Source organism: Ranitomeya imitator, chromosome 1, assembly GCF_032444005.1.
Source record: "Ranitomeya imitator isolate aRanImi1 chromosome 1, aRanImi1.pri, whole genome shotgun sequence".
NCBI lineage: Eukaryota > Metazoa > Chordata > Amphibia > Anura > Dendrobatidae > Ranitomeya > Ranitomeya imitator.
In genome coordinates, this window is record NC_091282.1 from 799,232,860 (window position 1) to 799,254,791 (window position 21,932).

Below are 21,932 nucleotides of genomic sequence, written 5' to 3' on the forward strand. Positions count from 1 at the left end.
GAATATAACTACTATAATACTGCTTGTATATAGTAGAATATAACTACGATAATACTGCTCCTATTTACAAGAATATAACTACTATAATACTGCCCCTATGTACAAGAATATAACTACTATAATACTGCCCCGTGTACAAGAATATAACTACTATAATACTGCTCCTATGTACAAGAATATAACTACTATAATACTGTCCCCTATATACAAGAATATAACTACTATAATACTGCTCTTATGTACAAGAATATAACTACTATAATACTGCTCCTATGTACAAGAATATAACTACTATAATACTGCCCTTATGTACAAGAATATAACTACTATAACATTGACCCTATATACAAGAATATAACTACTATAAGACTGCTCCTACGTACAAGAATATAACTACTATAATACTGCTCTCTATGTACAAGAATATAACTACTATAATACTGCCCCTATGTACAAGAATATAACTAGTATAATACTGCCCCTATGTACAAGAATATAATTAATATAATACTGCCCCTATGTAAAAGAATATAACTACTATAATACTGCCCTATGTAGAAGAATATAGCTACTATAATACTGCTCCTATGTACAAGAATATAACTACTATAATACTGCTCCTATGTAGAAGAATATAACTAATATAATACTGCCCCTATGTACAAGAATATAACTAGTATAATACTGTCCCTATGTATAAGAATATAGCTGCTATAATACTGCTCCTATGTACAAGAATATAACTAGATAACATAATGTAACATAGTACTAGATGGTGGCCCGATTCTAACGCATCGGGTATTCTAGAATATGCATGTTCACGTAGTATATTGCCCAGCCACATAGTATATTGCCCAGCGACGTAGTATATTGCCCAGCGACGTAGTATATTGTCCAGCCACGTAGTATATTGCCCAGCCACGTAGTATATTGCCCAGCCACGTAGTATATTGCCCAGCCACGTAGTATATTGCCCAGCCACGTAGTATATTGCCCAGTCACGTAGTATATAGCAAAGCCACGTAGTATATTGCCCAGCCACGTAGTATATTGCCCAGCCACGTAGTATATTGCCCAGCCACGTAGTATATTGCCCAGCCACGTAGTATATTGCCCAGCCACGTAGTATATTGCCCAGCCACGTAGTATATTGCCCAGTCACGTAGTATATAGCAGAGCCACGTAGTATATTGCCCAGTCACGTAGTATATTGCCCAGCACAGAGCCACGTAGTATAGAGACGTAAAAAAAAATAAACATATACTCACCTTCCGAAGGCCCGTTGAAGTCCTGCTATACTTACCATCCGCCACCTTTCCCGCTCCTCGCCACGCTCCCGGGACTGCTCCATTGCAAGCGGCAGCTTCCGGTCCCAGGGCTGGTATGAGCACGACCTATGAAGACGTCGCGGTCACATGACCGTGACGTCACGGCTGGTCCTTGTCGCACAGCAGCCCTGGGACCGGAAGCTGCCGCTTGCAATGAAGCAGTCCCGGGAGCGTGGCGAGGAGCGGGAAAGGTGGCGGAGGGTGAGTATAGCAGGTTTTTTTTTTTTTTTTTATAATTTTTAACATGACATATTTTTACTATTGATGCCGCATAGGCAGCATCAATAGTAAATAGTTGGGGACACACAGGGTTAATAGCAGCGGTAACGGAGTGCGTTACACCGCGGGCCGTTACAGCTGCCATTAACCCTGTGTGAGCGGTGAGTAGAAGGGATTATGGAGCGGGCGCAGGGCAGTGAGTGCAGGGGAATAGGGGAGGGACTAATCGGACTGTGCCCGTCGCTGATTGGTCACGGCAGCCATGACAGGCAGCTGCCGAGACCAATCAGCGAATGAGTAACCGTGACAGAAGGACAGACAGACAGACGGAAGTGACCCTTAGACAATTATGTATATACTAGATGGTGGCCCGATTCTAACGCATCGGGTATTCTAGAATATGCATGTCCACGTAGTATATTGCCCAGCCACGTAGTATATTGCCCAGCCACGTAGTATATTGCCCAGCCACGTAGTATATTGCCCAACCACGTAGTATATTGCCCAGCTACGTAGTATATTGCCCAGGTACGTAGTATATTGTCCAGCCACGTAGTAAATTGCCCAGTCACGTAGTATATTGCCCAACCACGTAGTATATTGCCCAGCGTCGTAGTATATTGCTCAGCCACGTGTTGCCCAGCCACATAGTATATAGCAGAGCCACGAAGTGTATTGCCCAGCACAGCGGCACGTAGTATAGAGACTTAAAAAAAAACAAAAAAAAAACATATACTCACCTATAGCCCGTCGAAGTCCTGCTATACTTACCATCCGCCGCCTTTCTCGGTCCTCTCCACGCTCCCGGCACCGCTCCATTGCAAGCGGCAGCTTGCGGTCTCGTCCCAGGGCTGGTGTGAGCAGGACCTATGATGACGTCGCAGTCACATGACCGACCGTGACGTCACGGCAGGTCCTTGTCCCACACCAGCCCTGGGACGGGAGCGGAACCTGCCGCTTGCAATGGAGCGGTGCCGGGAGCGTGGAGAGGAGCGAGAAAGGCGGCGGAGGGCGAGTATAGCAGGTTTTTTTTTTTAATTATTATTATTTTTAACATGACATTTTTAGTATTGATGCCGCATAGGCAGCATCAATAGTAAAAGGTTGGGGACACAGGGTTAATAGCGGCGGTAACGGAATGAGTTACCGCCGGCATTAACCCTGTGTTAGCGGTGACCGGAGGGGAGGATGGAGCGTGCGGGGAGCGGAGCGCCGGGGACACAGTGCGGGGAGCGGAGCGCCGGGGACACAGTGCGGAGAACGAAGCGCCGGGGACACAGTGCGGGGAGCGGAGCGGACAGACTACGGGGAGCGGAGCGCCGGGGACACAGACTACGGGGAGCGGAGCGCCGGGGACAGTGACTGCGGGGAGCAGGCGCCGGCCACTGATATGCGGGGAGTATGGAGCGGCCATTTTCTTCCGGACTGTGCCCGTCGCTGATTGGTCGTGGCTGTTTTGCGGCGATCAATCAGCGACTTGGATTCCCATGATAGCCAGAGGCCAGGACCAATGAATATCCGTGACAGAAGGACAGACAGACAGACTGAAGTACCCCTTAGACAATTATGTATATAGAAGATAATACTGCTCCTATGTACAAGAATATATCTACTATAATACTGCCTCCTAAGTATAGGAGTGGTAGAACTCTATATTATACATTTATTACCTTGTGTCCTTCAAACCTTTTCTTCTTATTCATTTTGTAAGGGCGCTGAGTAGAAAATAAAGCAATGTAGTTCCCATTAGTCTGTGCAGCAAATACACTCTCCTTTGGGTGCAGTGCGAGGCTTGGGCAGGTGTATCGTTCCTAAAATAAAGAAAAACATCCAACATCCATTACATTTCTTTTCATTAGTGCATACATAAAAGAAAACATAGTATCCAATGGTGACAAGAGCAAATCAGAATAAATTACCACAGCTGTAAGTCATCATGCTGTAAATGGTTCTATGACCTAAACATTAGCGCTGCTTACACCATTGTGAAGGTTTGTTAATATAGTGCTGCAGGAAACGGCAGCCATGTGCTATATGAGCAAACATCACCGCTGTAATGCATGATTCAATGATGAACGTAATGTCACTGCTGAAGGGCTGCTGGGGACATATGCTAATCTATACTACAACTATTGTCAGCATACTGGGAGTTGTAGTCTAGCATACGTTTTTACAAACTAGTTGCATACAGCAGGATGTAGAAGCAAAGAACAGCTTGGAAATCTTACTTTCTGGAAAAAATAAATAAAATATCTGTTTCAAGCTCCAGCAATACGATGAAAGTCAAGTGTGTCTCATTGTGTACTTCACTTATGACAAGAGCCGGACGCATTCACATTTAATAAAATCTCACGAATTGCAATCAATAAATAACAGTATCAGGCGCGGCAGAGGCGGAAGGACGGGGAATATTAATAGGGTTTACTACAAGTGATCAGGATCGGTGGAGATGTTCATTATACCAGGACTATGAAGGTTTTATGGAGGTGGCTCTCAGCCCTGCATAAACTTACACTTCTCAATTTTCAGGTTTTAGATTTCTTCTTCTTAGTTATGTCACTTTTTTCATTTATTTGTTTTCCCCCTGCAGCCAGTCCTTGAAAATGTACAATGCTGAAAAATTCTAGTTGAACACGTGATATGCACCAAATGCCAAAAACAGAAGTGTAACTTAAAGGGGGTGTCTGAGACTAACATTGATCGAGATGTCCGGTGTTGAACCCAGTTATCTCCTGCGCACGGATGTAAACAATGTATGTGGTAGAACGGTGTGGCTCCATACATTTTAAAGAGGCAGTGTCACCTGAATAGGTGATAGGTGCAGAACTCCGATTTCACTAACATATAACATTGAACCTGCAGTCAGTCACTACTAGGGGGCGCTCACTGCGCACAGTGTTATTCCGGGACTCTATGCTGTAAACTCCCTGGAGTGATTGCTCTAGGTGGCCAGAATATTGTCATTTAACGCTACAGATCAACAGGGGGTATGAACTTGGAATGGGAAAAACGGAGATCAAACGCCTCAGAAGATATAGGTAAAAAAATGACATAGTAAAAAAATATTAACCTTAAACACATCATAAGGAGGAAAAACATGCAAAGATCATATCCAAAAACACCTCTTGGTCCATAAGTAAATTCTTGTTCTCAAGCTGGTAAACATGCATATTACTTACTGGTAATGTGTGCCCTTCACCTCTCCAAACAAACCTACTTCAACACCCTCATCACCTCCCTGTCCAATAACCCTAAACGTCTCTTTGACACGTTCCAGTCCCTACTCAACCCAAGAGAGCAGGCCCCAACCACGGATCTCCGTGCTGACGATCTGGCCAATTACTTCAAAGAAAAAATTGACCACATTCGACAGGAAATCATCTCCCAATCTCTTCATACCATGCACTGTTCTCCCTCCCCCACTGCATCTAGTTCACTCTCTGACTTTGAAGCAGTTACAGAAGAAGAAGTAAGCAGGCTCCTTGCATCTTCTCGCCCGACCACTTGCACCAGTGACCCCATTCCGTCACATCTCCTCCAGTCCCTTTCCCCGGCTGTCACCTCTCACCTAACAAAAATATTCAACCTTTCCCTCACTTCCGGTATTTTTCCCTCCTCATTTAAGCATGCCATCATACATCCATTACTTAAAAAACCATCCCTCGATCAAAACTGTGCCGCTAATTATAGACCTGTCTCTAATCTTCCCTTCATCTCTAAATTCCTCGAACGCCTGGTCCACTCCCGTCTTACCCGCTATCTCTCAGATAACTCTCTTCTCGACCCTCTTCAATCTGGCTTCCGCTCTTTACACTCTACTGAAACTGCCCTCATTAAAGTCTCTAATGACCTACTAACAGCTAAATCTAATGCTCACTACTCCATGCTAATTCTCTTGGATCTCTCTGCAGCATTCGACACTGTGGATCATCAGCTCCTCCTCACTATGCTCCGCTCCATCGGCCTCAAGGACACCGTTCTCTCCTGGTTCTCCTCCTATCTCTCTGACCGATCCTTCACTGTATGTTTTGCTGGTTCCTCCTCCTCTCACCTTCCCCTTACTGTTGGGGTTCCTCAAGGATCAGTCCTAGGCCCCCTACTCTTCTCGTTGTATACTGCCCCTATTGGACAAACAATCAGTAGATTTGGTTTCCAGTACCATCTCTATGCTGACGACACCCAATTATACACTTCTGCTCCCGATATCACACCGACCTTTTTAGAAAACACCAGTGATTGTCTTACCGCTGTCTCTAACATCATGTCCTCCCTCTATCTGAAACTAAACCTGTCAAAAACTGAACTCCTCGTGTTCTCTCCCTCTACTAACCTACCTTTGCCTGACATTGCCATCTCCGTGTGCGGTTCCACCATTACTCCAAAGCAACATGCCCGCTGCCTTGGGGTCATCCTTGATTCTGACCTTTCATTCACCCCCCACATCCGATCACTGGCTCGCTCTTCTTACCTGCATCTCAAAAACATTTCTAGAATTCGCCCTTTTCTTACTTTCGACTCTGCAAAAACTCTGACTGTTTCACTTATTCATTCTCGTCTGGACTATTGTAACTCTCTACTAATCGGTCTCCCTCTTGCAAAACTCTCCCCGCTCCAATCTGTCCTGAATGCTGCAGCCAGGATCATATTCCTCACCAACCGTTACACCGATGCCTCTACCCTGTGCCAGTCATTACACTGGCTACCCATCCACTCCAGAATCCAGTACAAAACTACTACCCTCATCCACAAAGCACTCCATGGCTCAGCACCACCCTACATCTCCTCCCTGGTATCAGTCTACCACCCTACCCGTGCCCTCCGCTCCGCTAATGACCTCAGGTTAGCATCCTCAATAATCAGAACCTCCCACTCCCGTCTCCAAGACTTTACACGTGCTGCGCCGATTCTTTGGAATGCACTACCTAGGTTAATACGATTAATCCCCAATCCCCACAGTTTTAAGCGTGCCCTAAAAACTCATTTGTTCAGACTGGCCTACCGCTTCAATGCATTAACCTAACGATCCCTGTGTGGCCTATTTATAATAAAAAAAAAAAAAAAAAGGTTCCTCGCATCATGTTCTCATACACTTTATGCAGTATTAGCCCTCTGTGTCTGTACTGCTACATACTTAGGCAGGTAACTGGTTCATGCAGCTTTACATGAACACCTGAGCCTTACACTATAGCTGGTCCGAATAACTAAAGCAATTGTTACCATCCACCTCTCGTGTCTCCCCTTTTCCCCATAGTTTGTAAGCTTGCGAGCAGGGCCCTCACTCCTCCTGGTATCTGTTTTGAACTGTATTTCTGTTATGCTGTAATGTCTATTGTCTGTACAAGTCCCCTCTATAATTTGTAAAGCGCTGCGGAATATGTTGGCGCTATATAAATAAAAATTATTATTATTATTATTATTTTACGGAACCCATGACAGCACCAATGAGAAAGGGGATATGCCCTTCAAGGACAGGAAACCTTCAAGATAAAAAGGGCGGCTCCTCTCTCCGCATCAGTGGATTACAGAGCATGAGAGGACCTCCGAGTTAGTGCACACACATGTTTATACAAATTATCCTTAACCCCACCTTAAGTGGTAAACCCTATACAATAACCCACCAACCAGAAGGTGAAGGCTTAGCAACGGGAGGGAATATAGGGGTGCTGTCATGGGTTCCGTAAAAACACATTACCGGTAAGTAATGTACGTGTTTTCTTGTCACCCACGACAGCACCAACTAGAGAATTACAGAGAATTACTCAGGGAGGGACCACAGCCTGTAGAACCCTCTTCCCAAACATGAGATCAGAAGAGGCAGAAAGGTCCAGTCTATAGTGGCTATAAAAGGTGGAAGATGACAACCATGTAGCTGCCTTACAGATCTGTTCTATGGATACGTCTGATCTTTCAGCCCAAGACGTTGCCATCACTCTTGTAGAGTGGGCCCTCAGGTCATCAGGGACCGGTCTTCCTGCGCCTACATAGACCAATCGTATAGCTTCCCGAATCCATCTGGGTAGAGTACCCTTCGAGACTCCCATCCCCTTTCTAGAACCCTGGAAGTAGATAAACAGAGCCCTATCCTTCCTCCAAGATTTTGTTGCCGACAAATAATGAAGGCATGAGCCCTCGCGGGCAGGGTCCTCCCTTCTTATGTACCTGTGTGCCTTGTTTTTTGCTCATGTTTATTGTACTTGTCTATATGTGCCCCCTTTTTCACATGTAAAGCACCATGGAATAAATGGCGCTATAAAAATGTATAATAATAATGATAATAATAATAAAGGCATCTTCTAACATCTAGGGTATGGAATTACCTTTCCCTATCATTCTTTGGGTTAGGACAGAAGGAAGGTAGTGATATATCTTGTGACCTATGGAACCTAGATACTACTTTAGGCAGATAGAGTAGTTTTAAAACCTGACCCTGCCTATCGTCCATCACCATGGTAAAGGGAGGATCTGCTGATAGGGCCTGTATATTGCTTACTTACCGTGCTGATGTAAGGGCTACTAAGAGTATACTTTTTATTGTTATGGCTTTATGGATCGTTCAGATAAAAGCTCAAAGGGGGGTTCTGTTAAAGCATTCAAGACCATGGAGGGACCCTGGCAAGTGGAACAGGTCTGGATCTAGCGCATGCCCTAAAAAACCTGACCACACATCGGTTACCCGTGAGGTTGTAATTGTAAGAGCCTCTAAGGCTGATACCTGAACTCTCAAGGTAGTAACCGCCATGCCCTGTTCCTGCCCCTTCTGATGGAACTCCAGGATTTATTTTAGGGGCACCTTTCCTTCCAGAAAACACTCTATAGATGACATTTTTTTCCAGGTCCTACAGTAAATTTTTGTAGTGACCGGCTTCCTACTAGTAAGTAAGGTAGAGACCATGTTGTCAGAAAACCCCTTACCCGCTAGCACTGACCTCAAGTTCCAGGCTGTTAATTGCAGCCCAGTCACCTGAGGATGGAACATGGCCCTTGAGCTAGAAGAACCAGGGCCTCTTGGACCAAAAGGGGGCACAACTCTTGCCCTGTCCTGTCTGATCTTCCTGAGAACTGCTGGTATTAGACAGACAGGGGGAAAGGTGTAGGCCAGAGTAAAGTCCCATTTGATCCGAAAGGCGTCTACCGCCTGAGGATTTTCTCTTGGTTTCAGGGAGCAGAACCTCTCTACTCTGCTGTCCTGGCGAGTGGCAAAAAGGTCGATTTCCGGCCGTCCCCACATGTCCACCAGACGCCTGAATATTGCCGTTTTGAGGGACCATTCATCCTGCAGAAGTGGTCTGCGGCTCAAAAAATCTGCTGTTATATTGTCCTTTCCTCTGATGTGAAGACAGTGAAAGGATGTTTCTCTCCGCAAGGCTGAAAATCTGCTCGGTAACATACATTAGGGAGCAGGACCGTGTACCCCTTGATGGTTTAGGTATGCAACAGTGACTTGGTTGTCTGACAATATTTTCACATGATGGCCTTGCAGGAATGGTAGGAGACTCTGCAACACATTCTCTACCGCCAGAAGTTCCCACATATTTGAGGAGGCTTCCTTCTCTGTTGTGGCCACATTCCCTGAAACAGATGGTCGTACAGATGTGTTCTCCTCCCCCTGGGACTGGCGTCTGTGGTAAACTACCCTGGTGACTTGAGGAAACCACAGGATCCCCTCCTGAAGAAAATGTATTTGCGACCACCAGCGGAGTAAATGTATAACCTACTGAGGTAGAGTCAGTGTACCCTCCAGATACCCCTGCAAGGAATGTTGGCTTTCCAAGACAAACACCTGCAACTCTCTTGAGTGGATCTGGGCCCACTTCACTGCCGGGATACATGAGGTCAGGGAGCCAAGGAGGGACATAGCACTTCTGAGAGACATTACTGGATTTCGTATCGACCTGGAAAGAAGACTGAGCAACTTTTCTTTCTTTTGCTCTGGCAGGCGACACTCTTGCTGGCAAGAGTTGAGCAAGAGTCCTAGAAAGATTTGAGTCTTTTGTGCGTCCAACTTTGATTTTTCTAGGTTCAAACACCACCCTAAGCCTTCTAAGACGGTGGTTATGTCTCTCGCTTGATTGTGGCAGTGAGCGAAAAAACGGCCTTCTATCAGGAAGTCATCCAGGAAAGGGATGACCAGTCTGTTCCTTTCCCTGACGTGTGCCGTAACCTCCGCTATTAACTGTGTTAATACATGAGGTGTCATTGCCAGGCCAATGGGAAGGGCCTTGTACTGGAGGTGCCTTGTGGTGCCCTCTACTGGTACCGCCACTCTGAGATATTTCCGGAATGCTACATGTATTGGCACATGGTAATATGCGTCCTTTAAGTCTAGGATGGCCATATAGCAACCCGGAAAGAGCAGTTGAATTGCTGACTTTATTGATTCCATTTTGAATTTTGGAGTATTCAAGAATTTGTTCAGACCCTTTAGGTTGAAAATCGTTCTATATGAGCTGTCCAGCTTCTTTATTAGAAACAGGGGAGAATAAAAGCCTACTCCTTCTCCTGCTGGTACGTCTTGCAGAACGTTTTTCTTTAAGAGGCTCAGTACCTCTGCCTCTAATGCTTTTTGCTCTGAGTCGGACACTTGTGGGGCTGTCACGACAAACCTGTTTGGGGGATGTCTCCCAAACTCCAGTTTCAACCCTGCCCCCACCAGGTTGAGGATCCAAGGATTGGATGATATTTTCTCCCAGGCTGGAAGGAAGAAGGAGAGCTTTCCTCCTTCGTGAGGCAGAGAATCATTTGGAGGACTTTCTATCATTTCGGGAAGAAGCACAAAAGAGGAACCCTTGCTCTTTTTTGGTCTATCTTCTCACCTCTTATGTTCTGTGGATGTTCTCTTTCAGTTGTATCTTTTCCCCTCTGAAAGGACTGCCTGAAGGATGAGAAGGGAGGTTTTGGGAACCCTTTCTTCTTATCGGTCACTTTTTCCAAGATATCATCCAAAGCTGAGCCGAATAAGTACTGACCTTCACAGGGGAGAGAGCATAGCTTCCCTTTTGACTGAACGTCCCTTAGGCAACTATTTAACCAGACAGCTCTCCTGCCTGCATTAGATAATGTGGCAGATCTCGCGGCCAGTCTGGCTTAGTCAGCCGATGCATCTGCCAAAAAGGCTGCTGCTCCCCTGATTACTGGGAGCGTGGCCAGAATGGAATCCCTGGATGAATCCCCGCACAGCTGTTCTTCCAATGTGCTCAGCCAGACTATGAGGGACCTCGCTATGCAGGTTGCAGTGATGGCTGGTCTCAGCGCACCTGCCGATCACTTCCATGTTACTTTAAGGACGGAGTAAACCTTACTATCAAGAGGGTCTTTCAACAACCCTGAGTCCTCAAAGGGGAGAGATGAACTTCTTGAGGCCTTGGATTGGGAACATCCAATTTGGGAGTTTTATTCCAGAACGTGGTGGCCTCTTTCTCAAAGGGGTACTTCCTTTTGAAGGAGGTTGGCAGGGTGCCTTTCCTATTAGGCTTCTCCCATTCTTTACTAATGAGACTCAGCAATTTCCCATTAATAAGAAAAGCTCTATATTTTTTTTTGTCCAACATGACATCTTGGATAGATTTTTTGGCCTTCTTTTCTACTAGTCTCATAGTGGACCTTACGGCTTTAACTAAATTGTCCATCTCTTCCAGAGGGAAGCAATAACCCGAGCCCAAGTGTCTTTCTGATGAGGATGATTCTGAAGTATCTCGCAGAACCCCCTCGCCCGATGCCATCGATGATGAGGGAGACACTTCAGCCCTATCCCTTCTTGGTGATCCTGGGAGGGACTGTGACTTTTATGAGTTCTCCACCTCAGCTCTGATGAGAGTTCTTAAGGTGAAAAAGAAGTCAGGGGACTCAGTAGCCACCGTGTCATTGATACATGCCTGGCATAATCGTTTGACCCATGTGTCAGCCAAATTCTGCCCGCTCCTATCAGAAAGGCCAGACAGAAAAGGCGAGAGAGATTTGCATTATAAAAATGGCAGTCTCGAAACTCACTCACCACTCAGAGGAAATTGGAGGGTACCGGAATACGAGGCAGGACTTCATCCGAAAGGTCTCCTTTAGGGACCGCGGAATCTTCCATCCTGGTAGAGCTGCGCCAACTTGTCCTAGAATCTTTGGACCTGCACTGTCCCGCTGGAGTGTCCAGAACTTCCATCCTGGTGAGGCTGGTGTCGGGGTCACTACGGTTGTTCTGTCTCCCAATGTTGCTGCTGTGGCTGCAGATTCTGCAGCTGTTGCTGCTGGCGCTGTGGAGAGGGCTGCTGTGCCTCCACAGCTGCACTAGTGCCCCAGCCTGGCCGGCGATCCACCCTTAAATACTGTGCCTTTAGGGGATCTGCTGGCCGGCGTCTCTTGCAGCTTCTGGTAACCGCCCCCGGAAGTGCTCTGGGCGAAAGGTCGTAGCCGCATCATCAGTGCGCAACTTCCGAATTCCGGCCGCTTTCCGTCACCTCGCCGGTATGCTGGGCTGTTGGTTAACCATGCTGTGATGGCGTCGCAGGCTCCTGCACGACTGGCGGTCAAAACCCCATCACCTTCCCCCTGTGCGGAGCTTCCAGTACCTCTGGCGCCAGCCGAAGCAGAGACGGTGCTCTGCAGCAACCGACCGGCCCAGGTTTGGGATCTTTGCCTTTTGTCTTCCTTTCTTCTGCCACCGTGCCAACAGCTCCTGCTGCTGACAACTGAAGGTTCCCCCATCAAGGACAGGAAACCACTGACGCAGAGAGAGGAGCCGCCCTTTTTATCCTGAAGGTTTACTGTCCTTGAAGGGCAGATCCCCTCTCTCGTTGGTGCTTTTATGGGTAACAGGAAAAACCAAATTCTATTCATTCTTCTCTTAAATTGGTTTCTAAAAAAGCTGGGTGAGAATCAATACTCCTGCCATAAAAACTCAACAGGGACAGATACCAAACTTTTCATAACTTTTCACAGAAAATCCAACTAAGCATCTGTTCTCTAAAGGTACACATTTATACAGATGTGCTGTTCAGACATATAAACAAGAGTCATACATGAAATATCTGATTAGAGACTTTGGCAGTTGTGGCGAAATCCCAAGCGATGATGGTGCGGTCAGCGGAGTCTCGACTCACACAGTCTGTGGTGCTCAAAAATTCTTTACCATCAGGGAGGAAGAGGATGTCAAAGTGTTGCTGTACAGAAGCGCTGTATAAATGGATTACCTAAAATACATAAGATAAATATACATTAATAATAAGAATAAAACTACTGTAGAAGGGAAGTGCCCCAAAATGTACATCTTTACATAGAGATATGTATAGTGCCTGTTTTGTGTACATATACAGTACAGAGCAAAAGTTTGGACACACCTTCTCATTTAAAGATTTTCTGTATTTTCATGACTATGAAAATTGTAAATTCACACTGAAGGCATCAAAACTATAAATTAACACATGTGGAATTATATACTTAACAAAAAAGTGTGAAACAACTGAAATTATGTCTTATATTCAAGGTTCTTCAAAGTAGCCACCTTTTGCTTTGATGACTGCTTTGCACACTCGTGGCATTCTCTTGATGAGCTTCAAGAGGTAGTCACCGGGAATGGTTTTCACTTCACATGTGTGCCCTGTCAGGTTTAATAAGTGGGATTTCTTGCCTTATAAATGGTGTTGGGGCCATCAGTTGTGTTGTGCAGAAGTCTGGTGGATACACAGCTGATAGTCCTACTCTAACCATTAAGCTTGAGGGTGGCTCAATCATGCTTTGGGGTTGTTCTGTAGCCAATGGCACGGAGAACATTTCACGGGTAGAGGGAAGAATGGATTCAATGAAATTTCAACAAATTCTTGATGCAAACATAACACAATCTGTAAAAATGCTGAAGTTGAAAAGAGGATGGCTTCTACAAATGTCAAAATCATAGTAACATAGTAACATAGTTAGTAAGGCCGAAAAAAAACATTTGTCCATCCAGTTCAGCCTATATTCCATCATAATAAATCCCCAGATCTACGTCCTTCTACAGAACCTAATAATTGTATGATACAATATTATTCTGCTCCAGGAAGACATCCAGGCCTCTCTTGAACCCCTCGACTGAGTTCGCCATCACCACCTCCTCAGGCAAGCAATTCCAGATTCTCACTGCCCTAACAGTAAAGAATCCTCTTCTATGTTGGTGGAAAAACCTTCTCTCCTCCAGACGCAAAGAATGCCGCCTTGTGCCCGTCACTTTCCTTGGTATAAACAGATCCTCAGCGAGATATTTGTATTGTCCCCTTATATACTTATACATGGTTATTAGATCGCCCCTCAGTCGTCTTTTTTCTAGACTAAATAATCCTAATTTCGCTAATCTATCTGGGTATTGTAGTTCTCCCATCCCCTTTATTAATTTTGTTGCCCTCCATTGTACTCTCTCTAGTTCCATTATATCCTTCCTGAGCACCGGTGCCCAAAACTGGACACAGTACTCCATGTGCGGTCTAACTAGGGATTTGTACAGAGGCAGTATAATGCTCTCATCATGTGTATCCAGACCTCTTTTAATGCACCCCATGATCCTGTTTGCCTTGGCAGCTGCTGCCTGGCACTGGCTGCTCCAGGTAAGTTTATCATTAACTAGGATCCCCAAGTCCTTCTCCCTGTCAGATTTACCCAGTGGTTTCCCATTCAGTGTGTAATGGTGATATTGATTCCTTCTTCCCATGTGTATAACCTTACATTTATCATTGTTAAACCTCATCTGCCACCTTTCAGCCCAAGTTTCCAACTTATCCAGATCCATCTGTAGCAGAATACTATCTTCTCTTGTATTAACTGCTTTACATAGTTTTGTATCATCTGCAAATATCGATATTTTACTGTGTAAACCTTCTACCAGATCATTAATGAATATGTTGAAGAGAACAGGTCCCAATACTGACCCCTACGGTACCCCACTGGTCACAGCGACCCAGTTAGAGACTATACCATTTATAACGACCCTCTGCTTTCTATCATTAAACCAGTTACTAACCCATTTACACACATTTTCCCCCAGACCAAGCATTCTCATTTTGTGTACCAACCTCTTGTGCGGCACGGTATCAAACGCTTTGGAAAAATCGAGATATACCACGTCCAATGACTCACCATGGTCCAGCCTAAAGCTTACCTCTTCATAAAAACTGATTAGATTGGTTTGACAGGAGCGATTTCTCATAAACCCATGCTGATATGGAGTTAAACAGTTATTCTCATTGAGATAATCCAGAATAACATCCCTCAGAAACCCTTCAAATATTTTACCAACAATAGAGGTTAGACTTACTGGCCTATAATTTCCAGGTTCACTTTTAGAGCCCTTTTTGAATATTGGCACCACATTTGCTATGCGCCAGTCTTGCGGAACAGACCCCGTCACTATAGAGTCCCTAAAAATAAGAAATAATGGTTTATCTATTACATTACTTAGTTCTCTTAGTACTCGTGGGTGTATGCCATCCGGACCCGGAGATTTATCTATTTTGATCTTATTTAGCCGGTTTCGCACCTCTTCTTGGGTTAGATTGGTGACCCTTAATATAGGGTTTTCAGTGTTTCTTGGGATTTCACCTAGCATTTCATTTTCCACCGTGGAGAAGAAGGTGTTTAATATGTTAGCTTTTTCCTCGTCATCTACAACCATTCTTTCCTCACTATTTTTAAGGGGCCTACATTTTCAGTTTTTATTCTTTTACTATTGATATAGTTGAAGAACAGTTTGGGATTAGTTTTACTCTCCTTAGCAATGTGCTTCTCTGTTTCCTTTTTGGCAGCTTTAATTAGTTTTTTAGATAAAGTATTTTTCTCCCTATAGTTTTTTAGAGCTTCAATGGTGCCATCCTGCTTTAGTAGTGCAAATGCTTTCTTTTTACTGTTAATTGCCTGTCTTACTTCTTTGTTTAGCCACATTGGGTTTTTCCTATTTGTAGTCCTTTTATTCCCACAAGGTATAAACCGCTTACACTGCCTATTTAGGATGTTCTTAAACATTTCCCATTTATTATCTGTATTCTTATTTCTGAGGATATTGTCCCAGTCTACCAGATTAAGGGCATCTCTAAGCTGGTCAAACTTTGCCTTCCTAAAGTTCAGTGTTTTTGTGACTCCCTGACAAGTCCCCCTAGTGAAAGACAGGTGAAACTGCACAATATTGTGGTCGCTATTTCCTAGATGCCCAACCACCTGCAGATTTGTTATTCTGTCAGGTCTATTAGATAGTATTAGGTCTAAAAGTGCTGCTCCTCTGGTTGGATTCTGCACCAATTGTGAAAGATAACCAAGAAAAATTATTAGCAGAAACCTGTTGCCTTTATGGGTTTCACAGGTTTCTGTTTCCCAGTTAATATCCGGGTAGTTAAAGTCCCCCATAACCAGGACCTCATTATGGGTTGCAGCTTCATCTATCTGCTTTAGAAGTAGACTTTCCATGGTTTCTGTTATATTTGGGGGTTTATAACAGACCCCAATGAGAATTTTGTTACCATTTTTCCCTCCATGAATTTCAACCCATATGGACTCGACATCCTCATTTCCTTCGCTAATATCCTCCCTTAAAGTGGACTTTAGACAAGACTTTACATAGAGACAAACCCCTCCTCCTCTCCGATTTTTATGATCCTTTCTAAACAGACTGTAACCCTGTAAGTTAACTGCCCAGTCATAGCTTTCATCTAACCATGTCTCGGTTATTCCCACTATGTCAAAGTTACCTGTAGATATTTCTGCTTCTAGTTCTTCCATCTTGCTTGTCAGGCTTCTGGCGTTTGCGAGCATGCAGTTTAGAGGATTTTGTTTTGTTCCAATCTCCTCGCTGTGGATTGTTTTAGAAATGTTCTTACCTCACATCTGAGTATGTTTTCCTGGGTCTTCTTTGTTCAAGTCTAATGTTTTTCTTCCGTCCCCTCTTCTTCTAGTTTAACGCCCTCCTGATGAGTGTAGCGAGTCTTCTGGCAAATGTGTGTTTCCCAGGTTTGTTGAGGTGTAGTCCGTCTCTGGCGAGGAGTCCATCGTACAAGTAATTCACACCGTGGTCCAGGAATCCGAATCCTTGTTGTCTGCACCATCGTCTTAGCCAGTTGTTTGCATCAAGGATCCTGTTCCATCTCCTGGTGCCATGCCCGTCTACTGGAAGGATAGAAGAAAAAACTACCTGTGCATCCAGTTCCTTTACTTTCTTCCCCAACTCTTCAAAGTCCTTGCAGATTGTCGGTAGGTCCTTCCTTGCCGTGTCATTGGTGCCAACATGTATCAGAAGAAATGGGTGGACGTCCTTGGAGCTGAAGAGCTTTGGTATCCTATCGGTCACATCCTTGATCATCGCACCTGGAAGGCAGCATACTTCTCTTGCAGTTATGTCCGGTCTGCAGATGGCTGCTTCTGTGCCTCTCAGTAGTGAGTCTCCCACCACCACCACTCTTCGTTGCTTCTTGGCTGTACTTTTTGCTGTCACTTGTTGCTGTGTGCCCTTTTCTTTTTTGCTTGCTGGTATTGCTTCATCCTTAGGTGTGCCATCTTCATCCTCTACAAAGATTTGATATCGGTTCTTCAGTTGTGTGGTTGGTGATTTCTCCATGGACTTCTTGCTTCTTTTGGTCACATGCTTCCACTCATCTGCTTTTGGAGGTTCTCTGACACTTTTTTCACCTTCTGTGACCAGTAGAGATGCTTCTGTTCTGTCTAGAAAGTCTTCATTCTCTTTGATGAGTTTCAAAGTTGCTATTCTTTCTTCCAGACCCCGCACCTTTTCTTCTAAAAGGGCCACTAGTCTACACTTCTGACAGGTGAAATTTGATTCTTCTTCTGGTCGATCTGTGAACATGTAGCACATGCTGCAGCTCACCATGTAGGTTGTCACATCTGCCATGTTGCTCCTAGATCCTAGATCCTCTGACTTGCTGTGTGTTTTCCCTCTTGTGTAATCTACTCAGCCAAGCTCTCTTGCAATAATATCCTACAGGCATATCCTGCTTTCCAAGCAGCTGGTCCCGGCTGTACCCAATGATCTTCTAGCTTAGGGAGACTTCGCTTTTCCCAGAAGGCACCTGGAATATGCAAATTAGCCTCCTCAAGCTTGAATCCCTGGTTTGGTGATGCTTTTCCAAGCAGCTGGTCCCGGCTGTACCCAATGATCTTCTAGCTCAGGGAGACTTCGCTTTTCCCAGAAGGCACCTGGAATATGCAAATTAGCCTCCTCAAGCTTGAATCCCTGGTTTGGTGATGCTTTCCAAGAAGCTGGTCCCGGCTGTACCCAATGATCTTCTAGCTTAGGGAGACTTCGCTTTTCCCAGAAGGCACCTGGAATATGCAAATTAGCCTCCTCAAGCTTGAATCCCTGGTTTGGTGATGCTTTCCAAGCAGCTGGTCCCGGCTGTACCCAATGATCTTCTAGCTTAGGGAGACCACTTTTCCCAGAAGGCACCTGGAATATGCAAATTAGCCTCCTCAAGCTTGAATCCCTGGTTTGGTGATGCTTTCCAAGCAGCTGGTCCCGGCTGTACCCAATGATCTTCTAGCTTAGGGAGACTTCGCTTTTCCCAGAAGGCACCTGAAATATGCAAATTAGCCTCCTCAAGCTTGAATCCCTGGTTTGGTGATGCTTTCCAAGCAGCTGGTCCCGGCTGTACCCAATGATCTTCTAGCTTAGGGAGACTTCGCTTTTCCCAGAAGTCACCTGGAATATGCAAATTAGCCTCCTCAAGCTTGAATCCCTGTTTGGTGATGCTTTCCAAGAAGCTGGTCCTGGCTGTACCCAATGATCTTCTAGCTTAGGGAGACTTCACTTTTCCCAGAAGGCACCTGGAATATGCAAATTAGCCTCCTCAAGCTTGAATCCCTGGTTTGGTGATGCTTTCCAAGCAGCTGGTCCCGGCTGTACCCAATGATCTTCTAGCTTAGGGAGACTTCGCTTTTCCCAGAAGGCACCTGAAATATGCAAATTAGCCTCCTCAAGCTTGAATCCCTGGTTTGGTGATGCTTTCCAAGTAGCTGGTCCACAATAGACTACCTCAAACGGTGCAAGGTGAAGGTTTTACAATAACCCTCACAGTCCCCAGACCTGATCATCATTGAAAATTTGTGGCTAGACCTCAAAATAGCAGTGCATGTAAGATGACCCAAGAATATCACAGAACTGGAAGAATTTTCCAAGGAAGAATGGATGAAAATCCCTCAAACAAGAATTGAAAGACACTTGGCTGGCTACAAGAAGAATTTACAAGCTGTGATACTTTCAAAAGCGTGAGCTACTAGGTACTAACCATGCAGGGTGCCCAAACTTCTGCATCGGCCCATTTTCCTTTTTGTAATTTTTAAAATGTAAAAAAATTACAATATATATATTTTCCTAAACTACAAAGGAAATGTGTCATCTTTAACTTAAGCCCTTTTGGAGATCATTTTATCTTCAACTTGTTAAATTGTTCACAATAAAAGTTATTTTGACTATGGGTGCCCAAACTTTTACATGCCACTGTATTCTAGTAAAACAGGTTTAATCAGGATGCAGGGGATGTACCTTAGCCAGTGGAGGGTATACTGGTGACATCATCTCCCACACCTGGGGCTGGACACACTTCTTTTTACCTGGACATAGCAAGAGGTGTGCTTTTCTCGCTCGCTTTCTTCCGGACAAATGAGGATCACATAGCTGAGTTTAATCTACAGTCATGGCCAAAAGTTTTGAGAATGAGACAAATATTAATTTTTCCAAAGTCTACTGCTTCATTTTTTCTAATGGCAATTTGCATATACTCCTGAATGTCAGAGTGATCAGCTTAACAGCAATTACTGTACTTGCAAAGTCAATATTTGCCCAGAAAATTAACTTTAACCCCCAAAACACATTTCAACATCATTGCAGTCCTGCCGTAAAAAGAGCAGCTAACATCGTTTTAGTGATTGATCCATTAACACAGGTGTGGGTGTTGATGAGGACAGGGCTGGCGATCAGTCATGATTAAGTAAGAATTACATCACTGGACACTTTAAAAGGAGGCTGGTGCTTGGTATCATTGTTTCTCTTCAGTTATCCATGGTTATCTCTAAAGAAACACGTGCAGCCATCATTGCACTGCACAAAAATGGCCCAACAGGGAAGAGTATCGCAGCTACAAAGATTGCACCTCAGTCAACAATCTATCACATCATCAAGAACTTCAAGGAGAGAGCTTCCATTGTTGTCAAAAAGGCTCCATGGCACCCAAGAAAGACCAGCAAGCGCCAGGACCGTATCTTAAAACTGTTTTAGCTGCGGGATCGGACTACCAGCAGTGCCAAGCTTGCTCAGGAATGGCAGCAGGCTGGTGTGAGTGCTTGTGCACGCACTGTGAGGCGGAGACTCTTTGAGCAAGGCCTGGTTTCAAGGAGGGCAGCAAAGAAGCCACTTCTCTCCAGAAAAAACATCAGGGACCGACTGATATTCTGCAAGAAGTACAGGGAGTGGACTGCTGAGGACTGGGGCAAAGTCATTTTCTCTGACGAATCCCCTTTTCGATTGTTTGGGACATCTGGAAAACAGCTTATTCGGAGAAGAAGAGGTGAGCGATACCACCAGTCTTGTCTCATGCCAACTGTGAAGCATCCTGAAACCATTCATGTGTAGGGTTGCTTCTCAGCCAAGGGAATCGGCTCACTCACAGTATTGCCTAAAAACACAACCATGAATAAAGAATGGTACCAGAATGTCCTCCAAGAGCAACTTCTCCCAACCATCCAAGAGCAGTTTGGCGCCCAACAATGCCTTTTCCAGCATGATGGAGCACCTTGCCATAAAGCAAAGGTGATAACTAAATGGCTCATGGAACAAAACATAGAGATTTTGGGTCCATGGCCTGGAAACTCCCCAGATCTTAATCCCATTGAGAACTTGTGGTCAATCATCAAGAGACGGGTGGACAAACAAAAACCAACAAATTCTGGCAAAATGCAAGCATTGATTATGCAAGAATGGACTGCTATCAGTCAGGATTTGGTCCAGAAGTTGATTGAGAGCATGCCAGAGAGAATTGCAGAGGTCTTGAAGAAGAAGGGTCAACACTGCAAATATTGACTTGCTGCATTAACTCATTCTAACTGTCAATATAACCTATTGGTACTCATAATATGATTGAAATTATATTTCTGTATGTGATATAAACATCAGACAAACACTAATAAAACCAGAGGGCAGCAGATCATGTGAAAATATAATTTTGGTGTCATTCTCAAAACTTCTGGCCATGACTGTATAAACTAGGCCCTATACGCAAGCATTATATACCCTAGCTCCTTAGGGATATTGAGTGATAGAAGGAAGGGTGAATATGGCATTTGTGATTTGGATAATTTGGGCAGTTAATTGTAGGTTTTGAATGTGTGATACTGTTGTGACATTACTGTATTAGAGTTGTAGTATCCGTGTATGTATGTATATATATATATATATATATATATATATATATATATATATATAGTCACCAGCTTGGGTATAAATATATATGGATGTAATAGACTGTAAACTTGTGTGTGTTATAAACATCCTTTATTGATACACTGTTTTGTCTCAGCTAGTATATATTATAAGGAAAAAGATAACATTGAGACATTATTAAGTGGATATTAATTATTAATAGTCAAGTTCGGCTTTAATAGTTAATGTCGGACCTCAATAGAGGTGCAGGGAGAGTTCCCGCTTAATAACTATAATTTAGTATTTGATGGAGGGAAACGCATCCCTTAACTTCTAGAATACTGCCTCTTTGTACAAGAATATACGGTAACTACTATAATACTGCCCCTATGTACAATACTTTATTATAATATTTGCCCCTATGTACAAGAATGTAACTACTATAATACTGCGCCTATGTACAACAATATAACTACTAAAATACAGCTCATATGTACAAGAATATAGCTACTATAATACTGTCCCTATATACAAGAATATAAGTACTATAATACTGTCCCTATGTACAAGAATATAACTACTATAATACTTTCCCTATCTACAAGAATATAACTACTATAATACTGCTCCTATGTACAAGAATATAACTACTATAATACTGCCACTATGTATAAGAATATAACTACTATAATACTGCCTCTATTTACAAGAATATATCTACTATAATACTGCCCCCTATGTACAAGAATATAACTACTATAATACGACTCCCTATGGTGAGGAAGTGAGGAGAGGATCATATGTGTGGCTCGATATGTGGCCCCCAGAATGTGGATGGAGTCCTATTAAATCCACTGGAGTGCCTTGTGTTCACATCAGGATGCCTGTGAGTCACAAGGCAAAATAAAAGAAAGAGTGGAAAGGGTCCAAGTAGAGACTCAGTCAGATTTGTAGGAAAACCCGTTAACGGCTTTTATTTTTAGAGTGAAATACAGGATGCCGGGTCTTGCAAGTGA

General features: G+C 44.1%; 1 protein-coding gene across 2 annotated transcripts in view; it reads right to left on the reverse strand.

Annotated features, from left to right (window-relative positions):
- The window catches only part of WDR25 (WD repeat domain 25), a 201,750-nt gene that overhangs the window by 15,529 nt on the left and 164,289 nt on the right, over positions 1 to 21,932 (reverse strand). The window contains exons 5-6 of one of the 2 annotated variants that reach the window (XM_069738202.1): positions 12,635 to 12,724; positions 3,218 to 3,358 (exon numbers count right to left, since the gene is read on the reverse strand). In XM_069738202.1, the coding sequence (XP_069594303.1) occupies positions 3,218 to 3,358; positions 12,635 to 12,724 (231 nt within the window). Of the gene's footprint in view, positions 1 to 3,217; positions 3,359 to 12,553; positions 12,725 to 21,932 lie in introns of both variants that reach the window. The other variant, XM_069738193.1, reaches the window with a different exon arrangement.